At 42.4% G+C, this 13,515-nt stretch overlaps 1 protein-coding gene across 1 annotated transcript in view; it reads left to right on the top strand.

Moving 5' to 3' along the window:
• Positions 1-329: 329 nt before the first annotated feature.
• POC1A (POC1 centriolar protein A) overlaps positions 330-13,515 on the top strand; it is a 60,670-nt gene continuing 47,484 nt past the window's right edge. Inside the window, exons 1-6 of the mRNA XM_080625234.1 lie at positions 330-397; positions 1,749-1,833; positions 4,754-4,925; positions 6,587-6,766; positions 7,528-7,635; positions 9,013-9,128. Of these exons, the coding sequence (XP_080481360.1) occupies positions 380-397; positions 1,749-1,833; positions 4,754-4,925; positions 6,587-6,766; positions 7,528-7,635; positions 9,013-9,128 (679 nt within the window). The 5' untranslated portion in view covers positions 330-379. The remainder of the gene's footprint in view (positions 398-1,748; positions 1,834-4,753; positions 4,926-6,586; positions 6,767-7,527; positions 7,636-9,012; positions 9,129-13,515) is intronic.

Here is a 13,515-nt window from a genome sequence, read left to right on the forward strand (position 1 = left end):
AACAAAGCCAAAACACTTTACTACTTTAAGGACTGCTGTAATAGTGAGGGAGGGAGACTCCCATAACACCACTAAGCACCCTCAGACAAGGCCAGATGTATTCAGGGGACCTGACTTTCCTGGCCAGGCCTGTAAGACCTATTCCGAACCGGGTCGGTTGTCTGTTGGGAGTTTGGTTTCCCAACGCTTCCAACTGGGGCCGCTGCACAGCCCGACTGGCGTGAAGAGGGAGCCGGACCCTTAATGGCGACACCCCACGGTGGAGGCGCGCCGTGACCGGAAGTGCCGCAGCCCTCCTCTTCCGGCCCCTGTGAGGGCGGAACCGTTGCTGCGGGCCGCGGGAGGCGCGGGAACTGAACTGCGGCGCGCGGGAGGTGCCATGGCTGCCGGCAGCAGGGTGAGGGATTAGTGCCGCTGCGGTTCAAGGGGCAGCCGGGCGGCTGTGGGCGGGTTAGAGCGGGGGCTCCGGCCTCAGGGGACGGGTGGAGTGTTGGGGGGTTCTGGCACTCTGAAAGGGATGGTGCCTGGGGGCCCTGGGCTCGGGGTTTGATGAGCGGTGGTCCGTGGGGCTAGGAGTTGGTGCTTTGGGTGAGAGAGAAGGCAGGCATGGTGCTGGGCTGGTGCTGCTAGGGCTGGCCCGTGCAGGGGGAGGCCTGTGGGGGCTCAGGGACTTGGGGTAGTGGGAAGCAGTTGTGGGTTTAGGGGAGGCTTAGTGCTGCAGGCTCCGTAGGGGCAGGTTATCTGGGCTTGGGCTGTGAGGTGGTATCGTGCTGTTGGAGCTGGGGACAGAGCTGGGCTTAGGGGGGAGCTTAATGCTGCTGGGTCTTGGGGTGCTGTTGCAGCAGGATTGGTCTGTGTGTGGGGGCACCTCTAGGCTGGGGGGCTAGTGCAGGTGGGGGGGGCTCGGAATCTGGGGAGGGCTGGTGATGGGTGTTGTGGAAGGGTGTTAGCCCCATTCTTCTGGAGCTGGGTGCTTGTTTGAGGAGGCTGGAGTTGCAGTTAGCTCCTGGGGAGAGCAGGCTGTGATGAGGATGCCAGGGAAGCAGAGGCTGTGTGTATGAGAGCAGGGATTGAAGGCTGATCAGCCTATTCTGCAGTCTGGACAACATTCAGGCATACAACCTGTTGTAGTGGTTCTCTGTGTGGTGTGTTGGTTTGGTGTTTTCCCTTCTCATTTTTTTTCTCTTCTCCCCTGACTTCAGGCTTTGTTTGGCCTTTGCAGCAAGGTGCTGGGTAGGGAAATGCTGTGTTTCTCAGACCTAGGGAAAGGGTAGGGGGTCAGTCTGTGTTGCTGCAGTTCTGATTCTACATGTCTGTTTCAACAGGTGTGTTAAGTCTTGCAAATGTGTCCCTTCTGGGCTAACAGTGGCCTCCTGGCTACACCTGAGCTGAGATGAGCAGCTCTCAATGAAGCTGAGCTTGACTGCCTATTCAGGTGGTCATTGGCACATGGCTGATCTGTTCCAAAGTCAGCTTTGGGGTCTCTGTTCCAGTGGCATGTTGTAAAAATGCATGGATCACTCATGCAAGCCACCGAAGGTCCAGGGGGGTTATCAGCTCAGATCATTTGCCTCTTCAAGTTTGTTGATACATGAGATGTGCATTTTGTATTGCACGGTGTTTTTGTCTTTACCTGGTTTGTGGGATCAATGAGTATGTGGCCTGGCTCACTTGTCATAGAAGTAAAATAGTTTTGTTGTGCAAAGGTGATTATTAATCTATAGTGCTTGAACATTGTTGTCTTCTAGGAAGATCCATCCCTGGAGAGACACTTCAAAGGCCACAGAGATGCTGTCACTAGCGTGGACTTCAGTCTCAATAAGAAACAATTGGGTAAATTGTCTCCATGTTTTGATGGCCAGATGGCTTTAATTAAACAGAGGGAGCAGTGGAGGTACTGAGCTTTACAAGAGAAAAGAACTTGTTTTGATGATGAAGAGATTTTGGAGATTTTCAGAATGAACCTCTCTATGTGCTTTGAAAATGGACCCTGTTGTTAAACTATAGGGTGGCAGATAGTGTGCATCCTGCTAGAGCTTTAGGGACATCTGCCATTGCTTATTGTTTCCCATACCTGGCCTTACCATGCAGTTAGGCAGCTTAAGGCAAAATCATGCTTATTCTTCTCCATCTTTCATTTTTCCCCGTTAGACAGCTGTTTGTGGTCATGCCAAGGCTTGTGTCCTAGTTACTATTCAGTAACCCACTGTGTGTGCATTGAGGTAGGAACCAGGAGGGGTTTTGGCTCTTGGTGAAGTTGCTGTGTGGCATGGTGGGCATTGCTCTGACTCACAGAGAAGATAAGGCAGAAATGATAGTTTTGAGGCATTGGGCACAGTAGGCATGAGTACATGGAAATGTAGCTTTCTGGTGGATAATAATTCTGTTTTGGATCTTGCAACCTACACAATGCTCTGGAAGCTGTAAGGAGGTGAAAAGGAATCAAACTTGTCTTGGATCCTTCCTCCCTGTTGCTGTTTTTAGTATCTGCTCTCTTTTCCTTTCTATTTCCTGTGTTTTTGATTGCAGAGCAAGAGCTGGCTCTGCTCTGTGTCCGTGATTCTGTGTATGTATCCCTAAATCTTTATCCAGTCAGTGCAGATCTTTGTTTAGCAAAGGTGCTTTGAATGTAATTTAGTGTTACTTTTGAATGGCCTTTCAGAAGTAGTACAGGGCCTTTTGTTGCCTCCAGCTGGGTGGTGAAATAGATGCTCTTAATGTTTTTTGATAAATTACATCAGGTAAGAAAGGGAACAAATTCTGAGGATTTTTCTTTTTTTAGGTACTGCTGGGTCAGACTTAGGAGATTTTGAAGTTCTTTTTCTCTGTTCCTGACCTGCAAAAAAAACCAACCAAACCTAGAGGACTTGGTCTTTGTTCCATTAGAGTGCTTGCCCAGTCCAGTAAGGATAATTGTTATTGCCAACAAGTCACATATAAGCAGCATCATACTGAAGTGCTTTATTGAGATGTCAGAGCATTGTTTTCCTTGAATTTTTTAACATCAGTCCGGGGGAAGCTGTCATACTGCAACTTACTGTCCTTGTGAGACAATGACTTAGTGTAGTTGTGATTAACATTCAAACCTCTTGACACTGAACTGCAGCTCAATCTACTTTTACACAGTTGTCCCCCCTAAAATTTTAATATCCGTAAGGAAACGTGTTACCTGTAGGAAATACAAACCCAAACAGAAAGAACTGAACTGACAAATAAGTAAGACTTTTTTCCCTTAGGGAACATGCCCATTCCAAATAGGTTCATTCATTATGCATATATGAATCCCAAATCAATAACAGGAAGAGGGATGACAATTATTTTTTTGTGTTGAAATAACTGTGAAATAGGACATTTCCAGCAAAATCTGTTTGGTATTTTGCCATATCACGAAAGAAGTGAAATATTCTTGTAGTTATGATCCTGCTCTGTCAAAACCTACCATCAAACTGCTCTTTTTTTTCTAGGAACATCATAAGCTTTCCCTGAAGATGTGCCCCACTTGGCACTTGAGTAGAGAGATACAGAAGCAGCTTGGGTTTGTTGACAGGCTAAGATGCATATATTCTGTGTTTGCCTGTGGAAAAATCTACAAAGTTTTCTGTTATTTAGGCATTAAAATTGATTTGAAGGGGTATTTGTTTGAGACTTTAAGTTACCACAGGCATATGTTTACTCTTTTTCATATCACTAGGGTGATTTTCACTGCTCTGAGTTGGTGATGGGACCTGGGCCAGGGGAGTTTTAGACTGAAGTGGAATTTACTCTTGTGTTTAGGAAGCCTGGCATTCTTGGCAGGGACTGATATGGCTCCTGTCAGATAGAAAGGGAGGTGTAGCTTAAGTGACCCTTTGCTCTTGCTGCTGAGGGTGATCTTGAAAAAGCAGCATCTGTGTTGAGGAATGGCCACCTTCCTGTAAGTAACGTGTTTGCCCTCTGGGGTCTCCCTCCAGCCTTTTCTCTTCCTTCCTGTCTTTGGAGCATGCCTTTGCCCTCTTCCACTCCATCCTCAGAAGCCCAAGAGTAAAGGCAAGTTGTGGTGGTTGTTGTTTAGTTGTTCATTTTTTCATTCTCACAAGTGAGTGTAGGAGTAGGCATGAATCAAAGAGTCAGTGTGAATAGATGGAGGGACCGCATCTCCATCTGTAGTTCCTTAAAGCCATCAATTCCTGCACACCTTTCCTAGTAACAGCAAACTGAACACTGCTCTAGTTGTGTTGCAAGCTTGTGCTTTTCATATATATAAGAACTGCTGAGCTGAATTTGATCAACATTTTGCAATAAGGGAAATGGATGGGAGGGTGATGTGACTGAGTTGCCTTTCAGTCACCAACTTGCAGCACTTCTTTGCTTAATCTGTAGTGTGTCACATGATATTGAATCTGTTGCAGCTGATAGCTGTCCTTGCTTTCCAATTAAAAAAGTGATGTGAACACCTTGGTTCATGACTTCCTCTGTGTTTCCTTAGTGTGTGTTTATGTGGAAGAAGTTTTGCAACTTGTGTGGCTTTTGCTTCTGCAGCTGTTGCATGACCTGACATGTAAATTGTCAGTCCAAGCCGATGCATGACTGACTTTGTTTGAATTAACAGTGAAATATACAATATGCAATACATTGGTGAAGCTTTGAGGACAAGGTGCTTGAGATTCTGGAAGCTGTGATGGTGAACTGAGTATGAAATGTAGTTTCAGTGTAAGTGGAGGGGAATTAATGCAAGTTTGGTTTTGTGTGGCTTTGTTTTTACTTTATATTTCAGCAAGTGGCTCGATGGATTCATGCCTGATGATCTGGAGTATGAGACCTCAGATGAGAGCCTATCGCTTTGTGGGCCACAAAGATGCAGTGATGTGTGTTCAGTTTTCACCTTCTGGTCACCTCGTGGCTTCAGGCTCTAGAGATAAAACAGTCCGTTTATGGGTTCCCAGTGTGTAAGTATTTATTCCCTTCAATGTCTCTTGTGGTGTTTTAACTATGGGTTGGGATTTCTCCTTGCTTCTTGATAGCAGTTGTCCAGCTATGGGACTGGAATCTGTTTGAGGGACAGAAAAAACATTTTATGTGACAGCTGTTATAAAGGGGAGGTACTTTGGTTTTCAAATTGCACTGGAAACAAAACTAAAATCCTTTGCAAAGCTTAGTATTAACTTCCTGTGCTGATTAAAAGGTCACTCATGTAACTCATCAGTGGTGAACTGCTGGATTTTTCTCTTCCATTTTCTCCCAGTCTGTCTTTCCACCTAGCAAATCCATCCTTTGGTTCTCTGTCAGTGTTAAGCAAGATGCTGAAACATAAATATAACAACAAAAAGTCCTCATTGATCAACATCAGGTTTGAGACCTTCAGCTTACCAGTGTTGCACTGTCAATAAAAGGGAAGGGAGAAGCAGCCCCATGGTCTATGGGTGAGGACAGTGTTTCCAAAGAATCTGAAAACTTGTGGTGCCTTTCAAGGGTGTTATGTTACTGAAGGAGTTAACACCTTCCTGGCATGTGATTTCTGCCTTTCGGATTTGTTTATTTTAAGCCATGCTGACAGAACTTTGTTGTTTTCTTCATGAGTGTTTATCAGATTTGGGGATGTTCTGTGGTTTTGGACAGAAGGAAAACTTTTCTGAGAGGTAACCTTTACTGTTCCTTGCCTTCTGGCAGATAAAGGATTAAATAAAGCTAGGCAGCTCTGACCTTTTCTGAGGAGGGAGGGAATATTGCTGAAGGTATGTAATATTTTGATTTCCTGGCCTTTACAGTTTTAGCAGTCCTCAGTCTCAATATAAAGCCTGTTAAATCCTAATGGAGAAGAGAGCAAACCACCATGTCTTTCTCTTGTTCTCTTCTGTCTGTGAATATGGAGCTCCTAGTAGTACAGTACATGCTGGAGGTGTATTTTGGACCAAGAATCCCATACCAAGAGACCTGTTGGATCTCTAAACATGCCTTGCATTTATTTGCCAGAGGAATGCCTCATGCATTCATTCGGAAATTATGGGTGAAAAACAATAACTGTACATCGTCTTTTGTCTTGCCTGGCTGGGTGAATGGTGGCTTGCTCAGAGTTGTACAACATCAGGCATGCTGAATTCAGTTGTGTTATTTCTTGTGTGGTTCTGCATCGAAAGTGTTCAGCTGGAGTATAGGCCAGTACAGGGACAGTTTTGAGGCAGTTGCCTGCTTGGCTTCGTCTAGATGAACTCTGAAAACACTTACCTCCCTTCTCACCTGCCTGCAGCAAAGAACCTGGTAACAGTACAGAATCTCAGCATCTTCTGTATTGATATTTCCATAAATACTGTTTTAAATGGTTGAACAAATAAGCAATAGCATTTTTTTCCCTTTATAGGAAACATGGGTTTCCTGCTGGATTGGGCTCTGGTTTCTGATTGAACTGGAACAACTGGTTTTACTTATGTATCCTGTATAGCTCAGAAATCATCAGTTTGTTTGGGGTTGATCATTGTTTTCTTCCTAATGTAAGCACATGCAGTTCTTATAGAAGTGGTGGTTAATACAAACAGAAGCTTTGTGTTTTCAGGTACATAATATCTTTGCTCCCCTTCTGTGTGGTTTTAAAGTGTCCTTTCCATCTCTATAGCAAAGGAGAATCTACTGTGTTCAAGGCTCATACAGCAACTGTAAGAAGTGTTAATTTCTCCAGCGATGGCCAGTCCTTAGTTACAGCTTCTGATGACAAAACAGTCAAAGTGTGGACAGTTCACAGGCAGAAGTTTCTATTCTCACTCAGTCAACACATAAACTGGGTTCGCTGTGCCAGGTGAGTACAGCTTTCTGACAGATGGGGATTTATCCCTCAAAGCAGAGGCTGACTATAAAGGTCTTCTCAACACATTTGTATTCAGGATGTTTCAAGTGTCTTGTGAGTTTTTATGTACGTATGCATCTAGGACAAACCCACAGCTTCTCTGTAGGGGAAAAGTTCATTATACTTCTTGAATGTGGCAGTGGCAGGTAGTATTATAGATGCCCACAGTAGAGCAGAAAGAATGTTTTTCTGGTATGGATGATGATGATGATCTCTAGTTAGGTACTTGAGTCCTGATCCTGTAAAATATATACCTCTGAAGACATACTGATCTGTCTTGTACAGGAAATATTGAGATAGGAGCTTAATACATTCTTCTAAGGCACTTGAATGCTGAAGCTTCTCCTGTGTAGCTGTTGAGAGTAATTGTATTGCTCTGAATGCTTGTGGCAAAGGTAGCAATTGTTTTAAGTTAGGGTAAAGAAGTAATGTGAGGTACACTTAAATTGAAACAAGTAGTACAGGAGAACTTAAATCGGACTCAAGACATTCCTGAGAGTTATTTTATGTACTTGTGGCATTAGGGATAGATGAGGACTTACGGCCTGCTTTTTGCTTTTTTTCTTTCCTCAATTTACAGTGACTGGATTTTTAATCTTATTGATGCCAGTGTGACTTCATGAAGAGTGAGGTGTGTTTACCAGCATACCTTCACAGCTGACCAAATCCAGTTGACCACATGCATTTCTTAATCGCTGTAACTCTTATCTTAGATTCTCTCCTGATGGACGGTTGATAGTGTCAGCCAGCGATGATAAAACTGTCAAACTGTGGGATAAAACCAGCAGAGAATGTATACACTCCTTCTGTGAGCATGGGGGGTAAGTACCTGGCTGTGCACAAGGACCAGTCTTCCATGATCTCTGAAATGGGGCTGCCTGGTGAATGTACAGCTGGTTTGGTGACTGCAGTCAGAGGCCCTTGCCCTGGCAGACATTTCTACCTCTTAAAAAAAATCATTAGCACCTATTACAAAAAACAGCCAGTAGAGGATGAGATTCAAAAAGAGCTTCCAGGATTGCTTTGACCCTTTAATGATTTCTACACATTAGAACCTTGAGGGTTATATTTCAGTAGCTGTCTAACATGTCAAGCCTTAGTTTCTTTATGGTTACTTATTTGTGGAGATGCTCAACTTCTTTATTTCTTCTTCCAGCTATGTTGAGGTCTTTTATTTTGCTCTGAGTTAAAGTAACTTAGAAGAGCAGAAGTGTACTGAGAGATGTTACTTGAATGCTTTGTTTCATCCTCACATTTTTGAATAACAGGGTTATTCCAAACCCCACTTTGTATTCAGAAAAGCAGCTGTTGAATTGGAATTTTTGGGTTTTTTTCCCATGGAGAATATTGATCTTTGGCAGAAGTTAATTTGTCCAGAATCACGAATCATGAAACAAGCCCCTAGAGATCTGACACTGGAATCTTCCTAATTTCTTGCTGCACTGTTTTTTTTTTTGTTTTTTTTTTTTTAAGTACAGAGTTGTGTTCTTTCCAGGTAATATACAATGATGGTAAGACAAATTCAGACATTATTTTTCTAGTGCTCTTAAGAACCTGTTGAAATATCTCAACTTCCTCAGTGTTTGTTCTAAGAACACTCAAAGGATAATTAATTCTATGCCATTCCTTGTGTGGATTGGGTGAGATGCTCTTCACTGAAGATTCTGAATGTTTTAGTGTACTTGTGTGTTCAAAACAAAAATGGATAGCATACAGGTCCAGAAAGGAATTTGATTTCAGCCTCGCTACTTTCCAAGTGATAATCTATGATTTTAGGTGCAAAGTCGGTAAGTTCCAGCTTGAAATCAGTTAAGCAAAGAAAGTATGTGTTCAGTCTTGTACACACCACTCTAGAAATCCTGTTAATTTGATAGAAAACATAAATTCTGCAAACATTAAATGAACACTTGAAAATGTTGTTGTGACAGTTGGATCCATCAGATTTCAGGAGGCTTGTAGCTACAGCTCCTACACCTATCATGCAAAACCTTGAAGGTGATCTGCTTAGATTTAATCCTGCAGTCTACTTTGGGTTATAAAGAAGGTCTTAAGTGAAATTCAGCAATATAAATTTTCAGGTTATCTCCTCATTCCTGTAATGTTCAATGCATCATGATGTAGCTTCACTTCTTCAAAAGACCTATTTGAGCTTTAGCAAGAGTTGGATGTAAACAGCTGGATTTAACTGCAATTTACAGGTTTGTGAATCATGTGGATTTTCATCCCAGTGGTACCTGCATTGCTGCGGCTGGTACAGACAACACAGTGAAGGTGTGGGATGTTAGGATGAACAGACTTCTTCAACATTATCAAGGCAAGTTAAGATCACAGAGAAATTGGACCTTTCCACTTGTTGATATGGATTGTTCTCAAGTCCAAGGACTGTTTCTCTATCACTTGCTGCCTTTCCAGAAAGGGACTGGGTTAGGTCTGCCAGTAGGACCTTTTTTACTCCCAAAATCATGCTTTGCTTTGTGTTAGCTCCAAAACTGATTCTCACACACAGGTGAGAAACACTTCTCTTCTGATTTCTCCTCCTCTGCCCACCATCAGAAAGCAGAAAGGTCAGATGCTGAAACTGTCCCGTGTTGCAGGTCAGCATAGGTGTTATCTGCAATGTCTCTTGGCTTGTATTCACTGCTCTTGAGATGTGCAGTAAAAAGGATGTGGCCTTTGTTTCTGAATAAGCCTACAGGAGGAGTCAGATGCATTCCAGCAAACCAAAAGGATAAGGTCTTAATGAGAAAACTAGGAAAATTTAACAAAAGAGGAAAATCTGAATCAACCAGTTGCAATTCTGTACCATGATCCTCGTTTTTCCTCTAGTATCTGCTCTGTTTTCAGCTTCTAGAATTAGCTTTGGCTTTGGCGTGACTTGCCCAGGTAGGCTTGTTCTTGGAGTAGATTTTATATTTAGGAGTATAAATCTTTTCTTATTCTTTTTTTCCCCTTAGCGTCCAAATGTCATGTCCTCCCATTACCTGTTCTTGTCAAAGTGATTAGTGCTGCTCGTTGGTAGAACTGGATAGGAAAAGATGCTTTCTCATCCATGCAAGCTTCTTTGAGTTTGATTGTCCTGTTTTGTGCATATTAGTTTCTTGAGCCCTAAACATGGCTTTTCTTTCCCTTACTGGTAAGAATTCTTAGGGCTGCTGTAGTATTTTGGAAATCTATACATTCTCAAGCACTGTTTCCTAGTAGATAGATAGCTTATTAAACTGAATTTTGCTAGCTTTTCATGAAAACTACTTCCTGTGGGCTAGTAAAGCAGATCAGAGGTACTCGGTGGGAGCTTGGTATATTGTTCTTTCTGCCCTCTGCAGCAGATGCTGTCTGTTTCAGCTGAATGCCAGGCAGAAAAGGCATAGTAAGAGCCTGCAGTTAATTCCTGCAAACTTTGCAAGTTAAGACACAAATACTGAGTTCTAAATGAAAGCTGTTGGTCCCACTGCCTTTATGTAACTAAAATTATTTTCTAAGGTGCTTTTGACTGTGTACCTCTTTATTCACAAGGCATTAAAAGAATTTGTAGGATCTCAATACAAGTTTCTGGTTTCTCTTGATAAAGAAGGGCAGAGGAAGGGCAGTGATGTTTAAGAAGCAGAGTCCTTAGGTTTGTCTTCCTTCACAGCAACCTCCTGTGAAAGACTAGAACCTCCTCTGGCAGGTAAGGGCAGTGGGGGTTACTCATTTCAAAGCAAATGCAGATTGTCTGCAGAGAAGCTATTAAGATTATGAAAAGCCCTTGGGTTCCATAAAAAAGTAAATGAAAGCTCCCAGAAAAAGGGGCTGCGGTGGAGTAGAAACAGTCTGCAAACTTCAGAATGCTTTCATAGTTCTGCTGTTCTTTTGATCTTTGCATGTAGGTGGCATTACTGTTGTGACCATCTGATCTGACTATTAAGCACTGATGGTGACACTACTATGATTGGAACAGGCTTTTGTCCCGGGTAGAAAAAAAAATCATATTCCTTATTTTTAGCTTCAGCTTCCTGCTCCTGCAGTGCGTTTTATTCCTGGCTTGTGCGGTGATCCTCAAGTGTATTCTCCCTGTGTAGCCAAATTGAGCACTGTTTGAACTTTTATCTAATATGACTTATGTTTCTTTAATTCCTTCAATTATTCTCATGGACTCAAGATCACTCCCAGTTCTCTGAGAGCCAACAAAATCTAATGGAAATCAAATCTTTTGGTGACTGTTGTTCCAGTTCATCAGTATTGAACTGGTACAATTAGTGATGAATACTGAAGTATCATTCTTTATGTAGTAAGTACTGTGAACTTGTGACCCATATCAAAACTTGGGAATGCCTTCCTGAAGTCTTGTTGCTAAAATAGGAGGTATGTTTAAATACTTGAACAGTGTCAGATTGTCTTTATCAGCTTTTCACCAGTGGCACGATCTGCAGTGTGTGTTTCCAGCTGCAGTATAACTTGGCTCAAAAATCATCTCTTCCTGCTTTCCACTTACTGCTATTAAATTGTCAGAATCTAATGGGATTTAGGTTTGACTGCCAGCCTTCTATTTTGCTTTTGGGAATTATATTTCCCCTGTATCCCACCCTCACTGAATGGCATTTTAGTCAAACAGCCTTGCTATTGAAGAGATCTTTTCCTGTTACGAGTGTTATTTTTAACAACTCCTGTGTAAATCCTAGTTGTGCATTAAATTTTGCCTTTTATGACTATTTCTAGTTCAGAGAAACCTAAAATTGCAGTGGTAGCTGTATGCAGTCACTTTATGCACCTGTGGCTGCAAACTGATGTGTTTGTAACATGTTCTGTGGATGGGAGAAAAATCCTGCTCTTCTGAGAGTTTATACGCATGCCTGTTGGCTAAACCAGGTTTAGTTTTGTGGCTCTTGCAAGTGAAACTCCCATCTCATTCCCACTAGAGGGCATCTCGTCCTTCAGTATGTGATTAAGCTGCCTGATTTCAAGGGAATCCATTTTAAGGGTTGAGTGGCATTGAGGAATTAAGAGCTAAGTAGTGCTGCCACAGGCTCTTGCGTGTTTCAAGTTGAGTTGTTTTCCAAAACTGATTAGTCTTTTAGAAGTGTTGCTCTTGTTGCCAGGACTTGTTCCCACTGTGACTTTCATAAATGAAAGTTGGAAATGGCAAACTGCAAAACTTTTTGTATCGTGTGGGGTTTTTTTAGCAGAGTAAAGTATGCTCTGGTCATGGTAACTGTACAGGAGAAGAGACAGATGTTTTATTCAGTCCTCTACTTGGTGCTTTCTTGTACAGCACATAATTCCCCTGCAAAAATGGCCAGTGTTTATTGCCTGACATTTATTCCCTGTGCAAAGCTGGGGAGGGAGCACCTCTTTTGCAGATCTATGGAAATAGCTCTAACCTTTCATTAATTGCTGTTTAAAAAGAAAAATTGTTACTTTCCTACAGTTCAGATGGGGCTTGGATGTGATTATCTGTTCACTAGGAGCTGTGGCTGTGTCAAGTCCATCCCAACTTATCTTCTCACTGGTGGTTACTAAGTTGTTGCATTCAATCAAGGTAGTGTTGTTAGACTTGGGACAGTTATGTTCAGTCCCTTTACAGGCTGGCATAACTCAGTTTTAGTCATTAACCCCCCAGTATAAGTCTCTTAACTGGCTGTTATTTTTCTAGAGCTTGGCTGGCAGAAAGGTAGGCTTGTAGCAGCAAGTCAGTGGGAGATGCCACCTTGTGCTGCACTGGATTTACTGTTTACAGCATGAGCCAAGTGAGTTTGCAGGATGTGTTTGCAAGTTTTTGGGGAGGTGTGTGAATGATCATGTGGAGGTATGAGCTGGTTTGGCAGAAGAGATGAAGAAATGGCTTCCATCAGCCAAGAACTCCTTGGGCACAGAAGCTTCTACTGATGACACAGCCACATGCTATGGCATTTCTTTTCATTATGAAAAGGTTTTTTGGTAAAGCTGAAAATAGTTTATACACTATCTGGAACTTGGAGGATATATCATTAGTTTTGTCTGTTTGTGATGTGATTCCTTTCAGGATTTGTCTAAGTTAACAACTTATGTTTATGTTTATCTGAATTTAGACACTAATGGCGTGAGGAATATTAGAAATGACTCAGAATACAATTTTCAAAGGACAAATGTATTTAGCATTCTTTCGAGAGGAAAAACTCCACATAGGCTTTTTCCCTTTCAATACATAGTGTAACACAGGGCTGGGGGTAGAGGAAGATGCAGCACCAACAAGAATAACTGTTCAGAAGTTACCTTTGTGAGTTAAGGCTTTCTTCCGTGTTTCTTAATAGTCCAAGTCAAGAGGAGTTACATTCTCAGAACCTGAGCTGAGGTATCTGGTGCTCCTGAGAGTTTCAAAGGTTGATGCATTCTGATTTACAGTTGAACTATTGAGGCTATTTCACATTTCTTCTTCAAATCCACACCTGCAAAACAAATGTTTGGTTCTCGTATCTTTTAAAATTGTGTTTTGAGGTCTTTTGTGTGTCACAGAGTGGATTGGGTTGGAAAGGACCTTAAAGATCATCTAGTTCCAACCCATCTGACATGGGCAGAAACACCTTCCACTAGACCAGGTTACTCAAAGCCCCATCCAGCCTGGCATTGAGCTTCCAGGGATGAGCAGCCACAACTTATAAGGGCAACCTGTTCCAGCATCTCACCACCTTCATAGTGAGGAATTTTTTCCTAATATCTAATATAAATCTACCATGTATATAGGATCC

Source organism: Psittacula echo (genome assembly GCF_963264785.1).
Source record: "Psittacula echo genome assembly, chromosome: 9".
Classification (NCBI taxonomy): Eukaryota; Metazoa; Chordata; class Aves; order Psittaciformes; family Psittacidae; genus Psittacula; species Psittacula echo.